The sequence below is a fragment of the Salmo salar genome, chromosome 07, assembly GCF_965601325.2.
Source record: "Salmo salar chromosome 07, fSalSal1, whole genome shotgun sequence".
Lineage (NCBI taxonomy): Eukaryota > Metazoa > Chordata > Actinopteri > Salmoniformes > Salmonidae > Salmo > Salmo salar.
In genome coordinates, this window is record NC_138297.1 from 57,504,222 (window position 1) to 57,527,923 (window position 23,702).

At 44.5% G+C, this 23,702-nt stretch overlaps 1 protein-coding gene across 1 annotated transcript in view; it reads right to left on the reverse strand.

Moving 5' to 3' along the window:
- The window catches only part of LOC106595617 (voltage-dependent calcium channel subunit alpha-2/delta-1), a 185,869-nt gene that overhangs the window by 156,984 nt on the left and 5,183 nt on the right, over positions 1-23,702 (reverse strand). The window contains exon 2 of the mRNA XM_045722235.2: positions 269-350. Within this exon, the coding sequence (XP_045578191.1) occupies positions 269-350 (82 nt within the window). The remainder of the gene's footprint in view (positions 1-268; positions 351-23,702) is intronic.

Here is a 23,702-nt window from a genome sequence, read left to right on the forward strand (position 1 = left end):
ACAACCGTCATTGTATTGGATGTGACACACATCAAACAGGAGAGGTCAGAAGTATGTGTGCGCATGTGTGTGTGCACATGTGTGTGCCCGTGTGTGTGGGTGTGTGTATATTGATTGTTGAATGGTGGGTCAGAAATCCAGAGTTGTGGATGTGTGACTATGGGGTTGCAAGCATCCTGTGCGTTTGAGAGGAGTGTGATGGTGTGGTATATACACGTTTGTGCACGTCTGTGTTCCTATGTTTACAAGGTGTTCCTGTGTGTCCCACCTGTATAAGGTTCTCCACTCCGCTGGCTGTGTCCGTCAGTGTGACCAACTCCTGCTGCATCTGCTCCACCCATTCCTTTATCCTGAGGAAACAATGAAAGCACCAATCAAAATCATTCAAATGAATTTACTTCCTGTAACTCATCGAATCTGATGCTCAAATTGTTTTACTTATCATCCAATCACATCGATATCTCTAAACTGCTTTTATCAGGATCATATTAAATTGGCACCAAGCAAAAGACGATGGACTGAAACAGGGAGGGAATTACTGAACTGTTCAGTAAGAAACGTTGTTGTTTTTCTGTTGCGAATCATTTTGCTTCAGTGTGCACTAATAAATAAGACCCTGAAGGTGCAGAATGATCCGATAGAAATACATGTCTGTCAAATAGAATAAGGAATCAAGTTAGCTCTATGTTACATTTCTATCTGCAATGCTGTGAATGTTCCGCCTCACTGCATAAATTGTCTTGACTTACTTCGATTCGCCAATCACCTTGCATAGATACCACATGACGACACATTAACAGAGCAGTTGAGTCAGGCAGTAACAGTACTGCTGACTAGAGGTCGACCGATTAATCGGAATGGCCGATTAATTAGGGCCGATTTCAAGTTTTCCTAACAATCGGAAATCGGTATTTTTGGACATCAATTTGGCCATTTTTTTTTTTTTACACCTTTATTTAACTAGGCAAGTCAGTTAAGAACACATTCTTATTTTCAATGACGGCCTAGGAACGGTGGGTTAACTGCCTTGTTCAGGGGCAGAACAAAAGCTTTTTACCTTGTCAGCTCAGGGATTCAATCTTGCAACCTTACGGTTAACTAGTCCAACGTTCTAACCACCTGCTTTACATTGCACTCCACAAGGAGCCTGCCTGTTACGCGAATGCAGTAAGAAGCCAAGGTAAGTTGCTAGCTAGCATTAAACTTATCTTATAAAAAACAATCAATCAATCATAATCACTAGTTAACTACACATGGTTGATGATATTACTAGTTTATCTAGCCTGTCCTGCGTTGCATATAATCACTTAGGTACACTTGCTCCAACGTGTACCTAACCATAAACATCAATGCCTTTCTTAAAACAATACACAAGTATAGATTTTTAAACCTGCATATTTAGTTAATATTGCCAGCTAACATGAATTTATTTTAACAAGGGAAAATGTGTCACCTCTGCAACAGAGACAGGGTATATGCAGCAGTTTGGGCCGCCTGGCTCGTTGCGAACTGTGTGAAGACTATTTCTTCCTAACAAAGACAGCCAACTTCGCCAAATGGGGATGATTTAACAAAAGCGCATTTGCGAAAAAAGCACAATCGTTGCACGAATGTACCTAACCATAAACATCAATGCCTTTCTTAAAATCAATACACAGCAGTATATATTTTTAAACCTGCATATTTAGATAAAAGAAATCCAGGTTAGCAGGCAATATTAACCAGGTGAAATTGTCACTTCTCTTGCGTTCATTGCACGCAGAGTCAGGGTATATGCAACAGTTTGGGCCGCCTGGCTCATTGCGAACTAATTTGCCAGAATTTTACGTAATTATGACATAACATTGAAGGTTGTGTAATGTAACTGGAATATTTAGATTTATGGATGCCACCCGTTAGATAAAATACGGAACGGTTCCGTATTTCACTGAAAAAATAAACGTGATAGTTTCCGGATTCGACCATATTAATGACCTAAGGCTCGTATTTCTGTGTGTTATTATGTTATAATTAAGTCTATGATTTGATAGAGCAGTCTGACTGAGCGATGGTAGACACCAGCAGGCTCGTAAGCTTTCATTCAAACAGCACTTTCGTGCGTTTTGCCAGCAGCTCTTCGCAATGCATTGCACTGTTTATGACTTCAAGCCTATCAACTCCCGAGATTAGGCTGGTGTAACCGATGTGAAATGGTTAGCTAGTTAGCGGGGTGCGCGCTAATAGCGTTTCAAACGTCACTTGCTCTGCATGGGTAACGCTGTTTCGAGGGTGGCTGTCGATGTGTTCCTGGTTCGAGCCCAGGTAGGAGCGAGGAGAGGGACGGAAGCTATACTGTTACACTGGCAATACTAAAGTGCCTATAAGACATCCAATAGTCAAAGGTATATGAAATACAAATCGTATAGAGAGAAATAGTCCTAATAACTACAACCTAAAACTTCTTACCTGGGAATATTGAAGACTCATGTTAAAAAGGAACCACCAGCTTTCATATGTTCTCATGTTCTCACCAAGGAACTTAAACGTTAGCTTTCTTACATGGCACATATTGCACTTTTACTTTCTTCTCCAACACTTTGTTTTTGCATTATTTAAACCAAATTGAACATGTTTCATTATTTATTTGAGGCTAAATTGATTTTATTGATGTATTATATTAAGTTAAAATAAGTGTTCATTCAGTATTGTTGTAAGTGTCATTATTACAAATAAAAAAAAGAAACATTTTTGTCTGATTAATCGGTATCGGCATTTTTGGTCCTCCAATAATCGGTATCGGCATTGAAAAATCATAATCGGTCGACCTCTACTGCTGACGATCACGTTATGCAAAACAAACCTTGCCATGTAGGCTAATATATTCAGCGGTCTATAAAACAGTCATGTTTACCACGAGTATATGTGTTTTGAATCCCCATTAACTGTGCATTAGAGTAGATATAGATATAGAGAGAGTAGATTATATATTCATGGTTGTCAGTGGGTAACAAGGACAGGGGTGAGAATAGTAGGTAATGTATACAGGGATAGTAGAGGGAGAAATTAGTAACAGCACGACTCCATTCTATCATAATGCTTTATCTTGATTGTGTTAATGAGATACAAATAAACTTACTGTATCCTATACAGAAACTGAACAATAGTTAATTGGCTCAATAAACTGTCTGTACCCTATACAGAAACTGAACAATAGTTAACTGGCTCAATAAACTGTCTGTACCCTATACAGAAACTGAACAATAGTTAACTGGCTCAATAAACTGTCTGTACCCTATACAGAAACTGAACAATAGTTAACTGGCTCAATAAACTGTCTGTACCCTATACAGAAACTGAACAATAGTTAACTGGCTCAATAAACTGTCTGTACCCTATACAGAAACTGAACAATAGTTAACTGGCTCAATAAACTGTCTGTACCCTATACAGAAACTGAACAATAGTTAACTGGCTCAATAAACTGTCTATACCCTATACAGAAACTGAACAATAGTTAATTGGCTCAACGATGTATACAGTATGGATTAAGTAAACACTGAAAGTGTGTCAAGTTCACAGTGAGTGGTTCCTTCATTGTTCTGAAGAGAATAGGTCCATATGAAACCATAAGACCAAAATGTGTTATAAACAAATGGATTGACACACATTGAATAACCAGTATAGCTGCCATTTTGAACACATTTTTGTCCTCTGTTGAAAACGTTTTGCTACAGCGTGCCCTATTGAACACGAATCGGGTCACATACAATAGCGATGAAATCTACGCAAGGTTGACGTGGGGATTGTGGACTGCATTGGTTCATTCATTACACTAGCAGTAGGGAATAGTCTAGATGTGGGTGAATGGTCCATCCACAGGTAAACACAGTGATTGAGTGTGCACATTTCCAAACAGCAGGTAGCGGTGTGTCTTAATCTACTTCAAACACCTAAATGCAGACCCAGAGGAGACATGGGGTGTGTCCAAAATGGCACCCTATTCCCTATATAGTGCACTACTTTAGACCAGAGCCCTATGGGAGCCTTATGGGCCCTGGTCAAACCTAGTGCAATATATAGAGTATAGGGTGCCATTTGGGACTCATCCCTGATTTGAAGGACACCACAGCAGTACATGAACCCTCAACATAGTTAGGGGAGGAAGTATGAATCCATATCCACGAACTCACCAACTGTCAAACACCTAGATGAATCTTATTACTTGACAAGTGAGATGTGGTACAGGCTCATCTTCTAGGGAGAAACACACACACACACACACACACACACACACACACACACACACACACACACACACACACACACACACACACACACACACACACACACACACACACATACACACACACACACGTGAATAAAAACACGCAGGCAGGCACGCACCTTGCCCCCCCCCCCCCCCCACCTCCCAACACACACAAACGTGTTAAAAATCCTTGTCAATAACCATTAAAAATGCAGGACTGGGAGTCATAAGGGAAATTAACAATTTTCTCCCAGGAGTGTTTTAACCCATTCCACTATACAGAAGTGCATTAGCCCTTGACTTTGGATACGTGTTATGTTATCCTATCTAATAACCCACACTGCAATGTGACTGGGGCTCGTGCTGTAAAACATACAGAAGCAGTCAAATGTTTGGACACACCTACTCATTCAAGGGTTTTTCTTTATTTTTACTATTTTCTACATTGTAAAATAACAGTGAAGACATCAAAACAATGAAATAACACATATAGAATCATTTTGTAACCAAAAAAGTGTAAAACAAATCTAAATATATTTTATAATTGATATTCTTCAAAGTAGCCACCCTTTGCCTTGATGACAGCTTTGTACACTCTTGGCATTCTCTCAACCAGCTTCATGAGGTAGTCACCTGGAACGCATGTTAATTAACAGGTAGGCCTTGTTAAAAGTTAATTTGTGGAATTTCTTTCCTCTTTTAAATTTGTTTGAGCCAATCAGTTGTGTTGTGACAAGGTGTTATTTAATAGTTTTGATGTCTTCACTATTATTCTACAATGTAGAAAATAGTAAAAATAAAGAAAAACCCTGGAATGAGTAGCTGTGTCCAGACTTTTGACTGGTACTGTATATATAGCTCAGAGAAGCAGCTGTCTGGGGGGGCTTGGAGGCAAGACTGGAGTACTATCAGCACATTTCTGATCACACACACACACACACACACACACACACACACACACACACACACACACACTCATTCACACTCATTCACACTCATTCACACTCACACACATGCTCATACAAACACACACAACTTTCATCCTAACCCCTCCATGAAGATATCAGTGCATGATATACCCTTGAGCCAGCACCACTGAGCCAGCACCGCTGAAGCCAGCACCACTGAGCCAGCACTACTGACACACCGCTGCTCTCATAGCCCTTAGCTCACAGCAGGAATAGATTCTAGGAAGCACAGTAAGGTAGTAGCCTGTAGAGTCAGCTTTTGTCTGCTATGTCCAACAGAGTGCTCCCTAGAAATGTGTCCCTTGGTCCTATCCAACAGAGTGCTCCCTAGAAATGTGTCCCTTGGTCCTATCCAACAGGCTATGCAGATGCAACAGGTGCCCTCAGCAATGAGGTCCTCTGTTAAAATGTAAATGTGTTGCCGCTGCACTTAGAATAGGTGTGCATTTGGACAGGAGATGCAGAGAGAAACAGCTCACATGTAGAACGCAGCATTTATAAAATAATGAATAGACTTCATATTCTCTATGATGAGGCTCTACGACTGAACATATGGGCTGACTATTTGGAATCCTTCCCTGAATACTGACCTTATGTTCTAGCTTTTATGCCGTATTCCCTAAGGTAACCAACAACAGGTGGAAGAGCTTAGTAAATCTGGCCAAAAGCCAACTCTGCTCCGCGATTAAACGATGATTAGTTCTTACAGTATCCAATACCGTATAATAACTACAGACAGACGGTACAGCCTATAGCCAATTTGTTCTGTGTGTGTGTGTGTGTGTGTGTGTGTGTTCAGCCCCATAACTTGTTTGAAACAGGAGAGGCAGCCGGTAATGAGGAGAGCGGAGCAACAATAAACCTTGTCCCATGGAGGGGACCGTTTCTGAGTAAAGATAATGTAACTGTCCTGTAGCCTCTGGCAGCTATGGAGGACCCGTTTCTGAGTAAAGATAATGTAACTGTCCTGTAGCCTCTGGCAGCTATGGAGGACCCGTTTCTGAGTAAAGATAATGTAACTGTCCTGTAGCCTCTGGCAGCTATGGAGGACCCGTTTCTGAGTAAAGATAATGTAACTGTCCTGTAGCCTCTGGCAGCTATGGAGAACCCGTTTCTGAGTAAAGATAATGTAACTGTCCTGTAGCCTCTGGCAGCTATGGAGGACCCGTTTCTGAGTAAAGATAATGTAACTGTCCTGTAGCCTCTGGCAGCTATGGAGAACCCGTTTCTGAGTAAAGATAATGTAACTGTCCTGTAGCCTCTGGCAGCTATGGAGGACCCAGAGGTCAGAGTGTTGGTTAAAGAATGACACCACATTACTATTGGTACACAGTGAACTAACACCTGTGATAAAAGCATTGTGAAAAAGCTTGCTTCATCTAAAGTCAAGGACAAGAAAAGCATTATTATTTATGTCTCTAAACAAATGAGGGTTCTTGTATTGTTTAAAAAGACGAGCTCTACCTCAACACATAATGTAAAAAGTGCGATGTTACCACAAAGGAGGAAAAGCAATGCTTTTCTCTCAAAGACAAACCATGAAGTAATGTCTAAAAATGAGGTTTCAACACTTAAAGAGCTCAACAAAGCCCTCTGAGAGGATGGAAACTTGGAGCGGGTCATGGAAAAATGAGATAACATCGCCCTACCCCTTCCCCCTCTCATCCCTCCCTCTCACTCTCCCTAGCGAAGGGGAAACGGAGGAAGGGGGTGTGGGCTTTGAGGCGGGAAAACCCAAAATGGCTGGTGAGCCAGAGAGAGAGAGAGAGCCAAGCAATACAGCCAGTTGCACACTCCGGGGCTGGGTCTGAGACTGAGTGGAGCCTTGTGAAACTCAGCCAAGTGTAAAGAGAGAGACCCATAACCCCCTAGAGCCTTTTCTCTCGCTGTCTTGCTGCTTGTGTTCTTAACATCCCCCACTTACACAACAGACTGTCCACATTTGGAAAACGGCGGCAGTTTTTCATTTTCTCTTTCTTGCCATCCTCCTCTTGCACAATGTAATGTTTGGGTTTGTTTTGCTCTGTGGAGAGAGCAGAGGGCAGATCACCACGGGTACACTGCCGGATGTGCGCCCGAGGAGAGAGAGGACTGGTTTTTATTTTGGATGAATAAATAATGTGATATGCAGAGGGAGAGCCTCCACTTTAAAAGAAATGACATGGACCTCCCACAAGGTTTCTTGCCGAGACATTTCAATTTAAATGCGTGTCTGTGAATTCCAAACAGAGAGGTGGTGATTTTTTTATATGACTACATGGGAATAGATGCGGACAGGACAGATGATCACTACTGAATCAGTTAAGACGAGTTGTCCTGCTTCGTGCAGTATGGCATTCAGTTATTTTGTCAAAGACATATGATAACTTTAGTGTTTTTATTCATTTTCACAAAATCAGTAAGCCATCCAAATACACCCCACCACATACAGGTGATTAGACAAAGATATTTAAATTGTTCAGAGAATTCATTGGAGAGTTCCCCACTACTGTCAATGAGGATCTTTTGGTTCATCTTTTGATTCAATCTTTCAATTGGATCTTAGCCTCACAGAATTAGCCTCTCATATATTTAACCTATTAACCTTGTACAGTAGCTGGTGATTAGACAAATATTTTTCTCTCTCTGTAACAGAAGAAGCCTCCCCAGACCAGCTGTCACCTGTGTGTATTGGAAACCATTGAAACCAGAGCACAGGGGCCTTCAGAGGACATAATGGGGTTCAAAGGTGAAGGGGTAAGGTGCCCCTCTTAGCCTAGTCTGTGTGTGTATGTGTGTGCGCGCGTGTGTGTGTGTGGAGTTGAAAGGGTCTGTATTATGTACAGTAACTCATCAACTGAAGTGCTATATCGGGGGTGTGATCAAGCATAAAATAGGACACATTTTTCCCTGAGTGTTCCCCGAGAGTTCCCCGAGAGTTTCCCGAGTGTTCCCCGAGCGTTCCCTGAGTGATCCCCAAGTGATCCCCGAGTGATCCCTGAATGTTAGAGTAGGATCTGACCTCAAGTTCCCTAGAAACATAGTATTTAACAGTACTATCCCCAATCAGGTCACCTCTCTCAAAGACTTGGAAACAACACCATATGTTACAGTACAGCACTAAGAGTAACGAACAATAAAAAAAAATATATATATATATACTGTATACAGTATATATCATTATTATCACTTAGATGCAGTGAAATGTGTTGTTTTACAGGGTCAGCCATAGTAGTACGGCGCCCCTGGAGCCAATTAGAGTTAAGTGCCTTGCTCAAGGGCCATAGTGAACAAGTTGCCCAAGAATAACGTTTTTAACCAATAACCACGCACAACACAGAGCGGAGCGTCCAATCCCAGAGCCCGTTACAGAAGAGTGGGAAGCCCAGAATAGCTTGTCTGACTCAGAGTGAGAGCATCATTGACTGACCTCTGGCTGGATTAGCCCTCGGGTTACTTTAGACTACTGAGGCCATTTCTGTTCTCTCCTCTCCCTTTCACCCAGCTTCTTTTTCAAAATGATGCAGCCATTTCATCCGGCTTTATGCAGCCTACTGGCAGGCACGCCTCCGCAAGAATACAAACCAGAAGGGTCATTGAACCATTGTTCTACACTCTTAGAAAGAAAAGTGCTATCTAGAACCTTTAATGGTTCTTCGGCTGTCCCAGAGAGTTCTACATGGAACCCAAAAGGGATATACCTTGAGCCAAAAAGGGTTCTACATAGAACCAAAATGGGTTCTCCTATGGGGACAGTCGAAGAACCCTTTTAGAACCCTTTTTTCTAAGTGTGTATATGTTTAACATTCCATTTGTACTGCTACAGTGGTAAATCAAAAAATAAAAGCATATTCCAAAAGAAACAAACACCCCCAACTCTGTCATGGCTTAAACTATTTTTTTCCCATGTGGCTGCACTTGACAGTCCCATATTTCAACCCCTTTTCAGGTGTCTCAACTTTTCTTCCTACCTTGCTGACAAAAAGGTCATTTTATCAGCAAGATGCATTAATGAATTCAGGCTATAAGAGTGTAGACCCAATGACAATCTCCAAATGTCTTCACACTTTTTGATGTTTTGTAACAGATGTCTCTTTCCATTGATCAATGGCGCCAGTGCACTATTTGGATGCTAGTTTTGTTGTGGAGTGGACCAACATGCGCAGGTAGCCTACCTTTTCAAGTGATTTGTTTGACAATAAGACTGGTCGTGTTCATACCAAAGGTAAAAGGTGATACATTTATTACCGTTAAATGACATGTCTTTACTATAGGGCCCATCAATTTGTTTTTAATAAATAAATGAAAAAAGAATGGAGACCATCCAAAATAGCAGTTAATAATCGTACTCTGATACACACTTCAGTTAGTGTTACAATGCCCTAATGTATCATAAGGCCTTATAAATGAACTTATGAGGCAATTTGTGTGTGCCTAATAGAATGTGTTAGCTCCATGCTAAGTATGCTAGGCTACTGTAAATATGTTTTGATTAGAAAACTTTAATTTTATTTATCTTAGTTGTAAAGGCATTGTACAATATGCTAACTAGCAGACATCGCTGGGTTCAGCTAGAGCTGGCAAGCAGGCAGCAAAGATGGGAGTTTTCCACCACTGGGCCAATCTTTCTCACAAAAAAGATCCCTGAGAGATTTTTCTGGAAAATCTCCCTTGAAGGATTCCTCTGAACTTAAAATGACTTCCTTCACCTATACCAATAAAGTATTTTTTTCCAACCCTCTCTCTCTCTTTTCTAAAACGTATTCTCCACAGCCACCGTATGCCCTCCACATAGGCCTATCCATTAGCACTTTCTCTCCATGTTTTCTTTTCCATCTGCTCTTCTTTCCTCTGCTTCATTGCTCTGATCTGAATGAACTGACCAGGTGAAATCCAGCCTGATGATGAGCTTCCACCACATGGTTTCCACCTGTAAATTCTTCTCCAATCATTGCAGACAAGGAGAGAACAGATTTCCAGACAAGTGTGAAAGAGCCAAGTCTCGCTTCTACAGAACCCATTTAAACAGCAGAAAGTGATGACTACTCTTCAAGGAGACTTTCTGTTCAGAAGTGTTGTGTCATTGTTGTCAGATACTGTTTCATTTCTATGTCAAGATAGACGTTTAATTCAGGGTTTGGATCTAAAGACGGTAAGACATCTCACGGAATCTCACCTCTCATTTCAACCTTTCATTAGTGATCATCACACTTCTCCTCATTGCCAAGGCAACAGCTCTCAATTAGTACACAGGTAGCCTATAACAGTTACAATGACCCAGAGAAACCACACAGCCACAATGTCAGCGATTTTCTTTTTACAAAAACACTGAAGTGGGCTTCCAACAGCATCAGCATTCAGTCAAGCCTAAAATGTCAAATGTAATGTTTGGACTCCATAGCTGTACTGTTTTTCTATTTGTTTACTTTTGTTACTTCTGTTTGTATCAGGGCAGAACCTGACACCATGTAAACACCACTAGCCAGCAGAGAGCTTCATCGATTGCAAAGTCAAAAGGCCCATCATTCCTGAGCACTATCATAGAGTAGAAACAGATCGACAAAGAGGTCAAGGCCCCATCCTGAAACAACCCTTAGCCCAACCCCTCAGTATTTAATGTAGATCTGAAAGATTTGGATAGGTATGGTAGTAGTTTCATCTTATCCCTGATAGGCTGGGTGTAGATGTTGTCATATAGCTCACACCTATCCAATCTTTTCACATAATCAGATCTAGGGGGTAGGATTTGTTTCTGGACAGGACACATAGTTAGGATTAGCAGTTACCTCTCACATGTAACTGAGATAATCAGTGACCTAACTACCAGCAACCAGTAATTTTCAATGAAAGGAGATGAGACACGAGGACATACACAGCGACTTAACGGTCCCAACGAGAGCTAGCAACCAAAGTTCAACATTACCCAAGTTTATGCTAATTGTAGCGACGCAACTGCGCAGCAGCCAGTTAGACTAAATACACCACTTCCTGATTCTCTCCTCTCCACCACTCCTCTTCTCTTCATTCCACTCTCTACTGTTAACACAGGGCTGTTTTGACACTCACACTTTGTCAGTGGAGCCACACTTGATCTCTAAATACTGTCAAACTGTCAGGGAGAAGAAGCACGGCAGCAGGCAGCAACTCCCTGACAGACAGATGCAGACTGGAACGGGGGTGGTTTTTAACATAACATTAGTTATTTATCGGTCTCATACACTGAGTTAGTCTCTGTCCTCAACCCCTTATTAGTGGTGATTTTTCCTTCTAATCTACTCTTAGAGGGATATACCAGTGACATAGGCATGAGGAGGCGGGAGAGCGAGAGAGAGCTAGAGAGGGAGAGGGAGAGAGAGGCTATAATTTAGCCATCAGGTACCTAATAAAAGCTGGTACTGTGGAGCAGTAGGCTTTAATAACCAACCTGACAGAACAATGGCGAAGACAAACAGCCTCTCTCTCTCTTTGGTATCGCTTTTTCTCACTGTTTACCTTGCTCTTTTTTCTCTGTTGCTTCCTCTCTCCTTGTTTTTCTATCACTCTTTCTCTCCTTTGCTCCCCTTGCTTTCCCTCTCCCTCCCTTTCTCATTTTACCTCTAACCTCCTTTCTCTCCTTCAGTCTGTTTCACTTTAACCATCTATTTTGCTCTCTATCACTCTCTCCCCTCCCCTCCCTCCCTGAGAGGAAAAACAGGCAGTTAAAGGATAATATCCTCTTTATTTATCGAAGTCAATCACACAGTAATTGTAGGCTTTGTAGCTGTCTTCCATCCTCATTATCCTAGGCGGCGAGAGGTTACTGATGTTCTTCTCTCTTTCACTCTTCTCCCCCCATCATTTTCCCGTTAAAAAGTCAGAGTACCGGAACACGGAACCCCTGCTTAGATCTGAGGTGGCTGGTTATGTGGGAACCCATGGCAACCATGCTTGTTGCACTCCAATGGGTACTTATGGTATAAATAACAACAGAGAGAATATGAGGACAGGAGAGACTGTCCACTGTTGTCCAGGCATGTTCATTTCCCATACAGTGGAAATGAAAATGACATCACAAAATAACGATCATACACTAACAAATACCTTAAATATATCTAACTATACCGCAATACAACGATGCCTGACACACACACACACACACACACACACCTTGTATAACTAACCCTGTGGGGACACACAATTCAGTCCCATTCAAAATCCTATTTTCCATAACCCCTAAACCTTACCCTTACCCTAACCCTAACCCCAAAACCTAACCTTAAACCTAAACCTAACCCTAAAACAAACCCTCATTCCTAAACCTAATTCTAACCCTAACACTAATTCTAACCTTAACTCTAAGTAAGATGGCGACGGAGCAAAAGGCAGACGTTTTACGTGCCCCCAACCGATTGTGTGTTTATCTGCGTTGTTTGTAACTTATTTTTTTTACTCTTTTTGTACATAATGTTGCAGGTACCGTCTCTTATGACCGAAAATAACTTCTAGACATCAGGACTGCGATTACTCACCATGGGCTAGCACAATCCTTTTTCTTCTTTCACGACTCTGACGAGCCCGGGGCGGAGGATATACGGCTCCTTTGGGAACAGTCCGGAGAGCGGGCTGCCTTCTGAGAAGTCGGAGGCGATCGAATAAACCCCCACTTCCCTCAATTCTGCTAGCAAACATGCAATCTTTGGACAATAAAATGGACGATTTACTGGGAAGATTAAATTACCAATGGGACATTAAAAACTGTAACATCTTACGCTTCACGGAGTCGTGGCTGAATGACGACAATATCAACATACAGCTGGCTGGTTATACGATGTACTGGCAGGACAGAACAGCGGCGTCTGGTAAGACAAGGGGTAGTGGTCTATGTATTTTTGTAAACAATAGCTGGTGCACGATATCTAAGGAAGTCTCGAGCTATTGCTCGCCTGAGGTAGAGTTTCTCATGATAAGCTGCAGACCACACTATCTACCGAGAGAGTTTTCATCTATATTCTTTGTAGCTGTTTACATACCACCACAGTCAGAGGCTGGCACTAAGATAGCATTGAATGAGCTGTATTCCGCCATAAGCAAACAAGAAAACACTCACCCAGAGGCGGCACTCCTAGTAGCTGGGGACTTTAATGCAGGGAAACTTAAATCAGTTTTACCAAATTTCTATCAGCATGGTAAATGTGCAACCAGAGGGAAAAGAACTCTGGACCACCTATACTCCACACATACATACATACATACATACATACATACATACATACAAACAAAGCTATCCATCGCCCTCCATTTGGCAAATCTGACCATGATTCCATGATTCCTGCTTACAAGCAAAAATTAAAGCAGGAAGCACCAGTGACTGGATCAATAAAAAAGTGGTCAGATGAAGTAGATGCTAAGCTACAGGACTGTTTTGCTAGCACAGACTGGAATATGTTCGGGGATTCCTCCAATGGCATTGAGGAGTACACCACATCTGTCACTGGTTTCATCAATAAGTGCATCGAGGACGTCGTCCCCACAGAGACCGTACGTACATACCCCAACCAGAAGCCATGGATTACAGCCAGCATCCGCACTGAGCTAAAGGCTAGAGCTGCCACTTTCAAGGAGCGGGACTCTAACCCAGATATATATATAATATATATATATATAATATATATATATATATATATATTGTTCTTTTTTTACTGCTCCTCTTTAATTACTTGTTACTTTTATCTCTTATTCTGATCTGTATTTTTTGAAACTGCACTGTTGGTTAGGGGCTCGTAAGTAAGCATTTCACTGTAAGGTCTACACCTGTTGTATTCGGCGCATGTGACTAAAACAATTTGATTTGCCCTGAGGTGCGTGTCACCAGTCTGGCGCCACCTGCGCCAGCCCCACGCATCAGGCCTCCAGTGCGCCTGCCCAGTCCAGTGCTTCCAGCGACAGTTCCCAGTCCAGAGCTTCTGGCGACAGTTCCCAGTCCGGAGCTTCCGGCGACGTTTTACAGTCCGGAACCTCCTGAGACCACTGTCCGGAACCTCCAGCGACGGCCCGCAGTCCGGAACCTCCAGCGACGGCCCGCAGTCCGGAACCTCCAGCGACGGCCCGCAGTCCGGAACCTCCAGCGACGGCCCGCAGTCCGGAACCTCCAGCGACGGCCCGCAGTCCGGAACCTCCAGCGACGGTCCGCAGTCCGGAGTCTTCAGCGGCGGTCCGCAGTCCGGAGTCTTCAGCGGCGGTCCGCAGTCCGGAGTCTTCAGCGGCGGTCCGCAGTCCAGAGTCTTCAGCGGCGGTCCGTAGTCCAGAGTCTTCAGCGGCGGTCCGTAGTCCAGAACCTCCAGCGGCGGTCTGCAGTCCAGAACCTCCGGTGAAGATCCACGGTCCGGGTCTTTCGGCGACGATCCAGGGTCCGGTGACACAAAAGCGGAGGGATCAGCGGGCGGAAAGGCGGTTACGCCCCGAACCGGAGCCGCCTCCTCTGCTGGAGGATCCGCGGGATGAGAAGGTTCTGTGTACTGCACCAGAGCAGCCATAGACATTAGTCACCCTCCCTAACCCTCCCTTTTTTTTCATCTTTGTTTAGGTGCGTTCGGAATCCGCACCTTTGGGGGGGTGGGTACTGTCACGTCCTGACCATAGAAAGCTGTTATTTTCTATGGTAGAGTAGGGCAGGGCGTGACAGTTTTTTTTCTAGTTTAGTTTTTCTATGTTATGTTCTAGTTTTGTATTTCTATGTTGGGTTTTTGATTGGGATGATCTCCAATTAGAGGCAGCTGGTCATCATTGTCTCTAATTGGAGATCATACTTAAGTAGGTGTTTTTCCCACCTGGGTTTGTGGGAGATTGATTTTGAGTTAGTGTATGTTTCACCTCTGCGTCACGATTTGTTGTTTTCTGTTCTTTAGTTATGTGTATGTATTGCTTAGTTTCACAGTGAAAATAAAATGTGGAACGACACACACGCTGCACTTTGGTCCGCTCCTTCTTACTACGACCGTGACACACACACACACACACACACACACACACACACACACACACACACCACACACACACACACACACACACACACACACACACACACACACACACACACACACACACACACACACACACACGAGAATAGTGTATAGTTAATTCATGATATGCTAAACAATTCAAGAAGAGCGTCTAGTATGTATTGTAGTGTGTACTGTAGTGTGTACTGTAGTATGTACTGTAGTATGTTCCAACAGACACATTATAAAAATACACCCGGGGGTGTTGTGAAATTTCAGGTTACCATCGAAATGCAGCTTGGAGTGGGTGCTAGTCTATGACCTCATTTCACTTCGGAGAACCTTTTGGTTCCGGACATCTGACAATCATCTGACAAACCGAAACGCCTGCACCGGAGTTCCCACTCCACTGGATCAACCCAGCACTGTAGCAGACCACACCAGCCTTACCCAACCCAACCCATCCATCCCCTCTGCCTCACAAAATACACTATACCCACTTTCATGTGACGTGTTAAAAATAGAAGATTAACCCTCCAGCCAAAATGTCCAATTAACAGCAATCTACCACCCACACAATAAGGCTAAGTGCCTCTTTGCTGGGGTTGTTCAGAGTTGAGGTGTCTCTCTGATGAGTCCACTCTGACCCAACCAGTGTTGTAAACGCCACTTGTATCCACACGACTCCATTACAGACCACAAGCCCCATCGTGTCCTAATCCCTCTGTTATTTATTTTTGACTTTATAAAGTATGGGATTAATGTGTGAACTGGTAGACTAATGGACATGAAGCACTGATGACTGAGCCTCCGTTGTTTTGGGGTATTATAGGATGTGTTAGCAAGTGGTGAATATAGCCAATGAATCAAAGACTCATCGTACATTGCAGTCAGACTATTTCCAAGGTAAAGAAATGATCAATAAATTGTGAATTTTCCCTTTAAAATTTGTTACAAATTCTGTGAGTTTAGAGCAGATTGGTCAAAACTTCATAGAGCTGGAGGTTTTGGTCTAGTTGGCATTCAAGTCAGACTCAAGACTAAGAAGGTTTTTAGTTCAATATATTGAAATAGTGTATCTAAGTTTCTTCAGCTGGGTTTAAATTCAAAGCAAGTTGCTGAGGATAGTTTAGTGATCCTTTAGACAAGGATGTCTTAAACGGCTTTCTCTGTCTCAACAGATAGACATGGTGTTGTAGTCTAATCCCAGATCTCATTTCCTGCTCCGGGATTCCAGAATACTGTACTGCGTTACGTACAGCCGGGGTTCCTGTGGTGGACAGGGCATCGGTCCAAACAGCTGTTCACCATTCCCATTCCCAACGTCTCCCGTGCAACGTCTCGGAACGCAATGGAACATTCTGGGAGGTACCATGTGCCACAGGTGGCAGGGGACGACGTAGCCAAGGTTCATTTAGCTTTAGCGTAGCGCTGGGTGATTACTTCTACTTCCGGTCTTCCTAGTGTACACACACACACATCAGGTCAGGCAAAGTAGTCTGTCATTCCCAGAGGCCTGAACCGGAGGAGGGGGTGGAGGAGACACTAAAACCAGACACTAAAACAACAAACAGGAGGCTGCACATAAAGTGTGGACCCCCAAGCCTTCAGTGGTGGAACGTGGGGGAGATTTATGGGGTATAGGGGGAACAAGTTAGCGCGGTACAAAGATATCCCAGACCAGTACAACCCCCAGGTCTGAGTCAGAGTCAGGACACTCACCCCCTACCCTAGAGGCTAGAGAGATCACCTAAATATAGCCTGTGTGAGAGAGAGAGAGAGAGAGAGAGAGAGAGAGAGAGAGGGGGGAGAGCAGAGCGAGAGAGAGCAGAGAGACAGAGAGAGAGGGAGAGAGAGAGGGGGGGAGTGAGACCAGAGAGAGAGAAAGAGAGAACAAGAGAGAGAGCAGAGAGAGAGAGAGAGATCAGAGAGAGATCAAAGAGAGAGTGCAGCAGAGTTTGCTGTGGGCCCAGACCGAGGCAGCTAGTGTCTGGGTAGCTGGGTAACCGATATAGCCTTTAGCAGCTTACGCAGATGGGCCGTGGGCATTCCTCCTGAAATATACCTGCTAACACCAGCTCTCTCATGGGGAGCGGAGTCATACACAGACATACAACCCGGGTTGGCTTCAAACACCTTTCGAAAATATAATACCGTTAATATGGTCATAAGTAGACTCTTTTTACCTCTGACAGTTGAAAGTTAAAATATTTATGCAGAATAAGAAACCTATGCGGGAAATTAACCCACAACCATGGTGTTGGCTGCTCCACACTCCAACCCACTGAGTCAGTGGAACCTCCTAGTCATTCAACTCAGCCTCTGAAAACACGGTCAACAAACACCATTGTGTTCTAGTTACTATGCACTGACACAGACAGCTTCTTTAGCTCTTTATTACCCATTGCCTCGGTGAGTGCAGAGAGTGCGGGTGGAGTGGCCTTCACATTATGCCAGCAGATCAGGGTGGACAGGGTTGGGAACACGAAAAGGCATATCCATTTAGCTGGTTGAGCATGAAATCTAATTATGAAACGCGGCGAGGAGGGTGATGGGAACCATGGAAATGGAGGAGATGGGAGGAGAGGGAGAGAGAGTGGGACATGGAGGAGAGGAGAGAAGGGAGGAGGGGGGAGAGGGAGAGAGATGGAGGTAGAGAGATGAAGGGAGAGAGAAAGTGAAAGTGGGAGAGGGAAGGGAGTCAAAAGCAAGACGAATGTGATCACAGGCTTAACTGTAACCAGATAGCATGACATGCACCCATCAGGCCAAAATACCATTTATATATAGATAGGGTGAAGCTTTATTTAAACGGGTGTTAAAAAAGTGCTTATAAAGCATTATTTAATAGCTCATTACCCATGAACAATCTGTTTGTAAATAATTCATTGTCATTCATTTGTGTATTTTGTAGGAAATATATTTTCTAATCATGTATTTTGTAGAAAATACATTTCGTAATCATGTAATCAAGTCACTCAAAGGCCTTATACATGCATTTATACATATGTATTGATTAACTGACTGGATGACTAGATGACTTACTGACTGACTGACTAGCTGACCAGCTGACTGACTAGCTGACTGCATGGATGACTGGCTGACTAGCTGACTGACTGACTAGCTGACTGACTGACTGACTAGATGACTAGCTGACTGACTAACTAGCTGACTGACTAACTGACTGACTGACTAACTGACTGACTGACTAGCTGACTGGCTGGATGACTGACTGACTGACTAACTGACTGGGTGACTGACTGACTGACTAGCTGACTGACTAACTGACTGACTAGCTGACTGACTGGATGACTGACTGACTGGAGGACTAACTAACTGACTAAATGACTGACTGGATGACTGAATAGCTGACTGACTAACTGACTGACTGGATGACTTACTAGTTGACTGAGTGACTAGCTGACTGGATGACTGACTACCTGACTGACTTGCTGACTAGCTGACTGACTAACTGACCAACTGAATGACAGGCTGACTAGATGACTGACTGACTAGCTGACTGACTGACTAGCTGACTGACTGAATGACTAGCTGACTGACTGACTGACTAGCTGACTGACTGACTGACTAGCTGACTAACTGGATGACTGAATGACTAACTGGATGACTGACTGGCTAACTAGATGACTGACTGGCTAGCTGACTGGCTGACTGACTGACTGTATGACTGACCAGATGACTAGCTAAATTACTGACAAGCTGACTGACTGAATGACTGACTGACTGACTGACTAGCTAACTGGATGACTTACTAGTTGACTGAGTGACTAGCTGACTGACTAACTGACTGACTGGATGACTTACTAGTTGACTGAGTGACTAGCTGACTGGATGACTGACTACCTGACTGACTTGCTGACTAGCTGACTGACTAACTGACCAACTGAATGACAGGCTGACTAGATGACTGACTGACTAGCTGACTGACTGACTAGCTGACTGACTGAATGACTAGCTGACTGACTGACTGACTAGCTGACTGACTGACTGACTAGCTGACTAACTGGATGACTGAATGACTAACTGGATGACTGACTGGCTAACTAGATGACTGACTGGCTAGCTGACTGGCTGACTGACTGACTGTATGACTGACCAGATGACTAGCTAAATTACTGACAAGCTGACTGACTGAATGACTGACTGACTGACTGACTAGCTAACTGAATGACTGACTGACTAGCTGACTGACTGCTGATGACTGACTGACTGGATGACTGACTGGATGACTAGCTGACTGACTGACTGGAGGACTGACTGGATGACAAGCTGACTGACTGAATGACTGACTGACTAGCTCACTGACCGGATGACTGACTGGATGACTGATAGGATGACTGACTGACTGACTGACTGACTGACTAACTGGATGACTGACTGACTGACTGGATGACTGACTGACTGACTGGATGACTGACTGACTGACTGGATGACTGACTGACTGACTGACTGACTAGATGACTGACTGACTAGCTGACTGACTAGCTGACTGGATGACTGACTGACTGGATGACTGACCGGATGACCAGCTGAATTACTGACTAGCTGACTGATAGGATGACTGACTGACTGACTAGCTCACTGACTGACTAGATGACTGACTGGATGACTGACTGACTGACTGACTAGCTGACTGACTGACCGACTGACTGACTGACTGGATGACTGACTGACTGGATGACTGACTGACTGGATGACTGAGTGACTGACTGGCTGACTGACTAACTGATTGGCTGACTGACTGACTAGCTGATTGACTGACTGACTGGATGACTGACTGGATGACTGAATTGCTGACTGACTGAATGACTGACTAGCTGACTGACTAGCTGACTGACAGGATGATTGACTGACTGGATGACTGACTGACTGGATGACTAGCTGAATTACTGACTGACTGACTGACTGGATGACTAGCTGACTGACTGACTGGCTGACTGACTAGCTGACTGAACTGGCTAGATGACTGACTGACTAGATGACTGACTGACTGGATGACTGACTGACTGACTAGCTGACTGGATGACTGACTAGCTGACTGCATGACTGACCGAATGACTAGCTGAATTACTGACTAGCTGAATGACTGGATGACTGACTGACTGACCGAATGACTGACTGACTAGCTGACTGACTAGCTGACTGACTGGATGACTGACTGACTGGCTGAGTGACTGAATGACTGACTAGCTGACTGACTGACTGACTGACTGGATGACTGACTGACTGACTAGCTGACTGACTGAATAGCTGACTGACTGAATAGCTGGCTGACTGACTGGCTGACTGACCGACCGACTGGCTGACTGACTAGCTGGCTGACTGACTGGCTGACTGACTAAATAGCTGACTGGCTGGCTGACTGACTGGATGACTGACTGACTGGATGACTGACTGACTGGATGACTAGCTGAATTACTGACTAGCTGACTGACTGGATGACTGACTGACCAACTGGCTGACTAGTTGGCTGACTGACTGACTAGCTGACTGACTGACTGGATGACTGACTGACTGTATGACTGACCAGATGACTAGCTGAATTACTGACTAGCTGAATGACTGGATGACTGACTGACTGACAATCTCACTGACTGACTAGATGACTGACTGACTGGATGACTGACTGACTAGCTGATTGACTGACTGACTAGCTGATTGACTGACTGACTAGCTGACTGACTGACTGACTAGCTGATGGATGACTGACTAGCTGACTGACTGGATTGCTGACTGACTGAATGACTGACTGACTGAATGACTAGCTGACTGACAGGATGATTGACTGACTGGATGACTAGCTGAATTACTGACTGACTGACTGACTAGATGACTGACTAGATGACTGACTGACTAGATGACTGGCTGACTAGATGACTGGCTGACTAGATGACTGACTGACTAGATGACTGACTGACTGACTAGCTGACTGGATGACTGACTGACTGGATGACTGACCGGATGACTAGCTGACATGACTGGACTGACTGGACTGACTGACTAGCTGACTGACTGGATGACTGACTGACTGAGATGACTGACTGACTGACTGACTGACTGACTGACAGGATGATTGACTGACTGGATGACTAGCTGAATTACTGACTGACTGACTGACTGACTGACTGACTGACTGACTGACTAGATGACTGGCTGACTAGATGACTGACTGACTGACTAGCTGACTGGATGACTGACTGACTGGATGACTGACCGGATGACTAGCTGAATGACTGGATGACTGACTGACTGACTAGCTGACTGACTGACTAGCTGACTGACTGGATGACTGACTGGATAACTGACCGACTGACTAGCTGACTGACTAGCTGACTGACAGGATGACTGACTGACAGGATGACTGACTGACTAGCTGAATTACTGACTGACTGACTAGCTGACTGACTAGCTGACTGACTGACCGATTGGCTGACTAGCTGGCTGACTGACTAGCTGACTGCCTGACTAAATAGCTGACTGGCTGGCTGGCTGACTGACTAGCTGACTGACTGACTAGCTGACTGACTGACTCACTAGCTGACTGACTCACTAGCTGACTGACTGGATGACTAACTAGCTGACTGACTGACTGAATTGCTGACTGACTAGCTGACTGACTAGCTGACTCACTAACTAGTAGACTAACTGACTGGATGACTAGCTGAATTACTGACTGACTGGATGACTAGCTGACTGACTGACTGGATCACTGACTGACTAGCTGATTGACTGACTAGCTGACTGACTGACTGACTGGCTGGCTGACTGGCTGACTAGCTGGCTGACTGACTAGCTGACTGACTAAATAACTGACTGGCTGTCTGACTGACTGGATGACTAACTGACTGACAGGATGATTGACTGACTGGATGACTGACTGACTGGATGACTAGCTGAATTACTGACTGACTGACTGGATGACTAGCTGACTGACTGGATGACTGACTGACTAGCTGCCTGACTGACTGACTGAGTAGCTGACTGACTGACTAGCTGACTGACTGACTAGCTGACTGACTGACTGACCGACTGGCTGACTGACTAGCTGACTGACTAAATAGCTGACTGGCTGGCTGACTGACTGACTGCATGACTGACTGACTGAATAACTGACTGGCTGTCTGACTGGCTGGATTACTGGCTGACTGATTGACTAGCTGGCTGGCTGACTGGCTGGCACTGGGCCTCTCTGGGGGCACAATCTGTGACATCAGACTTTGCATTTCAGATTCGATGATGTTAATCATCTGCCTCGAAGCCACGGAGCAGCCTAGGAGACATGTTCCATCTTAAGGAGAGGGAGAGAGAGAGAGAGAGAGAGAGAGAGAGAGAGAGAGAGAGAGAGAGAAGAGTGGCTACAGAACATCTGAGGCAGACAGACACTGGCATGTGAGGTTAGCGCTGGAGCACAGAGATGCAGTCACGCACTGTGACAGAGAGAGGGATAGAAAGATGGAGAGGGAGGAGGGGGAGAGAGATGGGGGCAATATGAAAAGAGATCAAGAGGAAAAGTAAGAGAGAAACAAGCAACAATAAGAGAAAGCAGGAGAAAGAGAGCGAGAGGCAAGGGGAAAGAGAGAGGAGGGAGAAAGAGCGAGAGCAAAGAGAGAGCGAGAGAGAGCGAGAGAGAGAGGAAGGGAAAAAGAGAGAGACATTGGGAGAAAGAGAGAGAGAGGCAGGGAGAAAATGAGAACAGCAGGAAGAGAGATAGAGGCAAGGAGAAAGAGAGAGAGCGCGGCAGAGAGAGGCAGGGAGAGAGAGAGGGGCAGGGAGAAAAAGAGAGAGAAAGAGGCAGGGAGAAAGCGAGAGACAGGGAGAGAGATTGAAAGGCAGGCAGAAAGAGAGAGAGGCAAGGAGAGAGAGAGATAGAGAGAGGCAGGGAGAAAGAGAGAGGCAGGGAGAGAGATAGAGAGAGGCAGGGAGAAAGAGAGGCAGAGAGAAATAAAGATACAGGGAGAGAGAAAGAGGCAGGAAGAAAGAGAGATAGAGAGAAAGGCAGGGAGAAAGAGAGAGACAGGGAGAGAGAGGGGCAGGCAGAAAGAGAGGCAGGCAGAAAGAGAGAAGCATGAAAAAAGATAAATAGAGGTAGGGAGAGTGAGAGAGAGGCAAGGGGAAAGAGAGAGAGAGAGGCAGGGAGAAAGAGAGAGAGAGAGAGAGAAAGAGCAAGAGAGAGAAAGAGGCAGGGAAATAAGAGAGGTAGGGAGGTAGGGAGAAAGGGAGAGAGAGAGAGAGAAAGAGCAAGAGAGAGAGAAAGAGGCAGGGAAATAAGAGAGGTAGGGAGGTAGGGAGAAAGGGAGAGAGAGGCAGGGAGAAAAAGAGATAGAGGCAGAGAGATAGAGGCAGAGAGATAGAGAGATAGAGGCAGAGAGAGAGAGAGAGAGCAAGAGCCAGAGCAAGAGAGAGAGAGGCAAGGAAATAAGAGAGAGCGGTAGGGAGGTAGGCAGAAAGAGAGAGAAGGCAGGGAGAGAGAGAGAGAGCGAGAGAGAGAGGCAGGAAGGCAGAAAGGGGGAG